Raw genomic sequence first — 5227 nt, 5'->3', positions numbered from 1 at the left:
CATTCAGTTAATAATTGCCGTAGAAAAATTTACAACGAAGGAAAACGCGACGGGTTAAATTCAAATCAGAATACGAATACGGGAAACGACAAAACGTTTCCTCGTACAGGCGCGCCGATGGGAAACGTAGCAGCGCAGCGCCAGATACCACACCCAAACTAAGATTACCATCAAAAACTTATTCCGTAGGTGCTATAGCAACTGACTATAAACCCACGTCGATTATGCTTAGATCTAAAGATATAGTATCTAGTTATGGAAAAATTTTAATAGACACCGGCTGTAATTTAAATTTGATTAAATATGGAGAAGTAAAATATAAAAAATTAATTGATGAATCTTATTGTTATAAATTAAATGGTGTCTCTGAAACTATCACTTTAGGTAGAATAAAAATAGAAATTTTCAATAAAAATACTTATTTCCACGTAATACCAGATAAATTTCCTTTAGATTATACGGGCATACTCGGCATGGAATTTTTACGAGAACATGGCGGAATAATAAATTTAGTAGATAATACGGTAACATTTCAACGCTTAAATAATTTACAAATGTCATTAACAGAAGGAGAATATTTCGTTTTAAAAGCTCGTACAAAAACAGCAATGTTTGTGCGAGTAAATAGTAAACTATAAGAGGGTTATACACCCCGTATTGAATTTGAAAACGGTATTTACGCAGGCGAAGCTTTAGTAAGTAATAATAACGGTATCGCTCATTTGTACGCGATTAATACTCTCGATAAAGATGTTAAAGTAAAAGTACCCGTGATTCCTCTGTATTCTTTCGGGACAAGCGAAGACGAGGATACTAGCTTGACGCATGATGACACAGACAAACACGATAACAGTACCAGGGCCCGGGAAAATCGTGTTGCGTAAAGCAATAGTTTCTCTTGTAGAGAAATACGCTGACCTGTTCCACATTCCGGGAGAACAACTGCGCGCGACAGAGACAGCAACCCATACTGTACCTACTACCGATGACGTTCCTGTAAATACTCGACAATACAGACACCCTCCTGCACAGAAAGACGAAATAGAAAAACAGATAACGGAATTAATGTTAATGGATATAATTGAACCTTCGACCTCGCCGTATAATTCTCCTTTATGGATAGTACCCAAAAAAAGGCTGACTCTAAAGGCAATAAAAGATGGCGTCTAGTAATTGATTATCGCAAATTAAATGATAAAACTGTTAAAGATGCATATCCACTACCGTTGATAAATGATATTCTTGATCAATTAGGTGGGGCGATTTATTTTTCAGTATTTGATTTAAAATCCGGTTTTCATCAATTGAAAGTAGATTCTAAAGATAAACACAAAACAGCATTTACAACTCCTCATGGTCATTATCAATTTAATAGAATGCCATTTGGACTTAAAAATGCTCCAGCAACATTCCAAAGGTTAATGGATTTAGTCTTGCGCGGGTTACAAGGAGCTGATCTCTTTGTTTACTTAGACGATATCGTTATTTACGCATGTTCTCTAGAAGAACACAACACTAAATTCAATAAATTAGCCGAACGCTTGCGAAGTGCGAATTTAACTCTACAAGCCGATAAATGCGAATTCTTAAAAAAAGAAGTAATCTATTTGGGCCCTCTTATATCTGCCGACGGTGTCAAGCCTGATCCGGATAAAATAAAAGCAATTAAATGTTTTAAAACACCCGGAAGTACGACTCAAGTGAGAGAATTTCTCGGACTTGCTGGTTATTATCAGCGATTTATTAAGGATTTCGCAAAAATCTCTAAGTGCCTATCTGATCTTACAAGTAAAAACGCAAGATTTACATGGACGCCTAAACATCAGGTAGCTTTTGAAACCTTGCGGGATAAACTATGTACAGCTCCGATATTGCAATATCCAGATTTTTCGAAACCATTTATATTAACGACCGATGCATCTAACTACGCAGTTGGAGCAATCCTCTCACAGGGTAAAATTGGCGAAGATACAATTGTCACAACAGCTTCTCGTGTGCTTAATAAACATGAAAAAAATTACTCAACCACAGAAAAAGAAATGGTTGCAGCTTTATTCGGTATGAAAACCTTTAAACCGTATCTCTATGGCAGAGAGTTCACTCTTGTCACCGATCACAGACCGCTAGTTTGGGTAAATAATATGAATGACCCAACATCGCGTGTAATGAGATGGAGAGAACGGTTAAAAGAATTCGAGTACACTGTGTTATGTAAGGCGGGAAAAATGAATGCAAACGCGGACGCTTTATCGCGTAATGCGATAATCGAAAACCGTGAAACGTATCCTATTAAAATTAAATGGCGACCCGGTAAACCAGGAATCGCTAGATTAAGGACTTTAGATCCTTCAGATGATGGTAAAGTTATAAAAAATAAATCTAAATATCATAAAAATTCAGAATCAAGCAGCTCAAATGAAAAATTAAAATCGAAAAATAATAATAAAAATTATAATAAAAATGAATTAAGTTCAGAGGAAAATACTACAAATGATAAAATAATTTGCGATAAAAATAAAATTGCAACTAACTCAGTCGACAGAGTTAGAAAAATTAATTCGAAAATTCAAATTCTTGAGAAAAATACTCAAGCGGTCGATCTAAAGGATTCGGTCGAAAAACGAAAAATTCTTGAGCAAAATACTCAAGCGGTCGATCTACAGGATTCGGTCGAAAAACGAAAAATTCTTGAGTCAAAAACTCAAGCGGTTGGGCCTAGAGACCCAGTCGTCAAATCCACTAGCGACGGCAATAGGATTAGCTACCCTAGCGACCGGCGGTTAGGTAAAAATAATAAAAACGGATATATCGGTAAAAATAAAAATTTAAAAAAGAAAAGATCTGAGCTCAGACGATATAATCCATATGAAAAATTTTCGAGTACTGAATCACTAAGCGAAGTTGATTACAGTAAAAATAAAAATAATAAAGTAAATACAAATAATCCTCAAGAACTAATATCCAATTTAATAAGTAAAAATAATCAAAATAAAAGCAAGTTAAACTCTAATGGAAATTCAAATTCTATAAATAAACTCTGACGTATCATCGTCATCAGGAGACATTTACAATGCGGTAGCTCTGAGAAAAAAACTCATGAAATATAACCCTTCGTGTTTAAGTGACGATTCTTATTTAACTGATTTCGGGTTGTCTTATATAAATTCTCCAAAACGTAAAAATTCACGTAATTTAACAGCATCACCTCAATTTCTAAATCCACAGACACCTAAAAGTTACAAAAACACAAATACTCCATTATCATTATCACCAAACGTACGAACACAAAATACATCCACACATTCAGACCTAAATATACAAACAGATAAGAGAAATACAAAAATTGATAAAAATAAACCTATTCCTTCTCAAATTAAAAGAACGACCAAGATGGCAGAATTTACACCTTCTCCAGCAATACGTACACGTAGAAAAGTAAATAAACAAAGCAAAAAAATTGACAAAATAATAACTCCAGAAACTTCAGACGACGAATCAAACACTGACGAAACAGAAATGACTGATTCAAAAATATATTCCGAACATTCAAATGACATTGGTACTGAATCACCAATTGAGACAATCCCTATCACTCCTAGAACTCCTATTAAACCCAAATCCGTAAATAATAAAGACATGGGAGGTGCAATCCCATGGTCTTCTGACGAAGGAGGCGACCACCCAAGAATTATGGACGTCTCTGCGTTAATTCATAATGAACCAGAAAATAAAATAAATATGTCGACTAACAACATAATAGGAAATTCTTTCCCAACAGAACCCATGATAATAGAATCACCCGACGAAACAACAACTACCATAAACGACACATTAACACAGAAAAAAATAGTCAATAAAAATACAGTAAAGACACAAACAAATACTACAAAAACAAACCGAAATTTAAATAATACAGACAAAAACAGACCTCACGGTACTGATACTGAACAAACACATACTAATAAAATTACACCAGAACTACGTAGATCAAGCAGAAAACGTAAAATCAAAACATGTCCATGTTGTACAGATTACGACGAACACACACATTCACAAAAACAGATTCCAAATAAAATACAACATCTTGCGAATAACTTTAAAAATAAAACGAGAAAGTCAATTAGTAAAAATTCACAACCCAAATTGCCAGACATAATGGTTACTTTAAAAGCAATTAAACGCCAACAAAATTTAAATAATAAACGGAATAATGATAGATTGTCAATAATGAACGAAAATCTAAGCCCAGTAAATTCACAACAAACCATCTCACGTAAAGAATCACAAAATCCTACACTAAATTCACCTATTGATCATAATTCAAAATCGCCTGAACGAATAAATTCATTCAACGGCCTAAATCCCGATCAACAGATAAATTCAGTTGACGACCAAAATTTTGAACAAATCGAACAAACACATTCATTTAATGACCAAAATTTTGACGAACTCGAACAAATAAATTCATCTGATGATGAAGTAGACACACGACAAAATCTGACACAATTAATTTCAGACGGAAACCAAAACAATTCAAACGACGATGCGATCATAATAGCAAACGACAATTTATCTAACGAAGAAATAGATTCTGATGATGATTCATCCGTAGTTTCAGTAATGTCGAACGACTTTAGTAACGATAATATAATAGAGACTAGAGACAATTTAGAAATGCAAAAAAAATAGTTATTTATGTTTTTTTAATACAGACGGTCCTGTTACAAGCGAAATAGGGAAACAATTATTATTGTCAGGATATTTAAATTTAAGTCCATTTGCTGATTATAAAGTAGGTCAAGTAATCAAAGTGGGAACATAAAAAAAAAAAGTACTTGCGTTAGTTATTCAAAATAACAGCACAGATGTAGCTACCGAGAAAGATTATTGTAAAGCTTTTAAAAATTTAAAAATTATATATGGAAAAATCAAAATTAAAATCAATTAGTGTTTTTCAAGGGCGAAGTAATTTATCCAAAACTGTATGGTCAAAAATAAAAAGTATTATAGCTAAAACATTTAAAAGGACAGATATTAAAATAATCATTTGTAGAGACCAAATAATAATACCTCCAGTAGAAGAGAGACAGAAGATTATGGCTGAGAATCACGAGACCCCAATGGCAGGTCATCAAGGTGTCACTAAAACTTACAATAGAATTAGACAAAGATATTTTTGGGATAATATTAAAAAAAATGTTGAAGATTTTGTTAGAAAATGTATCAG

At 33.5% G+C, this 5227-nt stretch overlaps 1 protein-coding gene across 1 annotated transcript; it reads left to right on the top strand.

The window, feature by feature from the left end:
* The first annotated feature begins 3096 nt into the window (after window positions 1-3096).
* LOC130673845 (putative uncharacterized protein DDB_G0285119) lies at window positions 3097-4689 on the top strand. Its single transcript, XM_057479057.1, has one exon. It carries the CDS (start codon window positions 3097-3099, stop codon window positions 4687-4689), a length of 1593 nt encoding a protein of 530 aa, XP_057335040.1.
* The last annotated feature ends 538 nt before the right edge of the window (window positions 4690-5227 follow it).

This window comes from Microplitis mediator, chromosome 8 (assembly GCF_029852145.1).
Source record: "Microplitis mediator isolate UGA2020A chromosome 8, iyMicMedi2.1, whole genome shotgun sequence".
In the NCBI taxonomy this organism is placed as follows: Eukaryota; Metazoa; Arthropoda; class Insecta; order Hymenoptera; family Braconidae; genus Microplitis; species Microplitis mediator.
The sequence above is the reverse complement of the archived record's forward strand: the minus strand, read 5'-3'. Positions and strand labels throughout refer to the sequence as shown.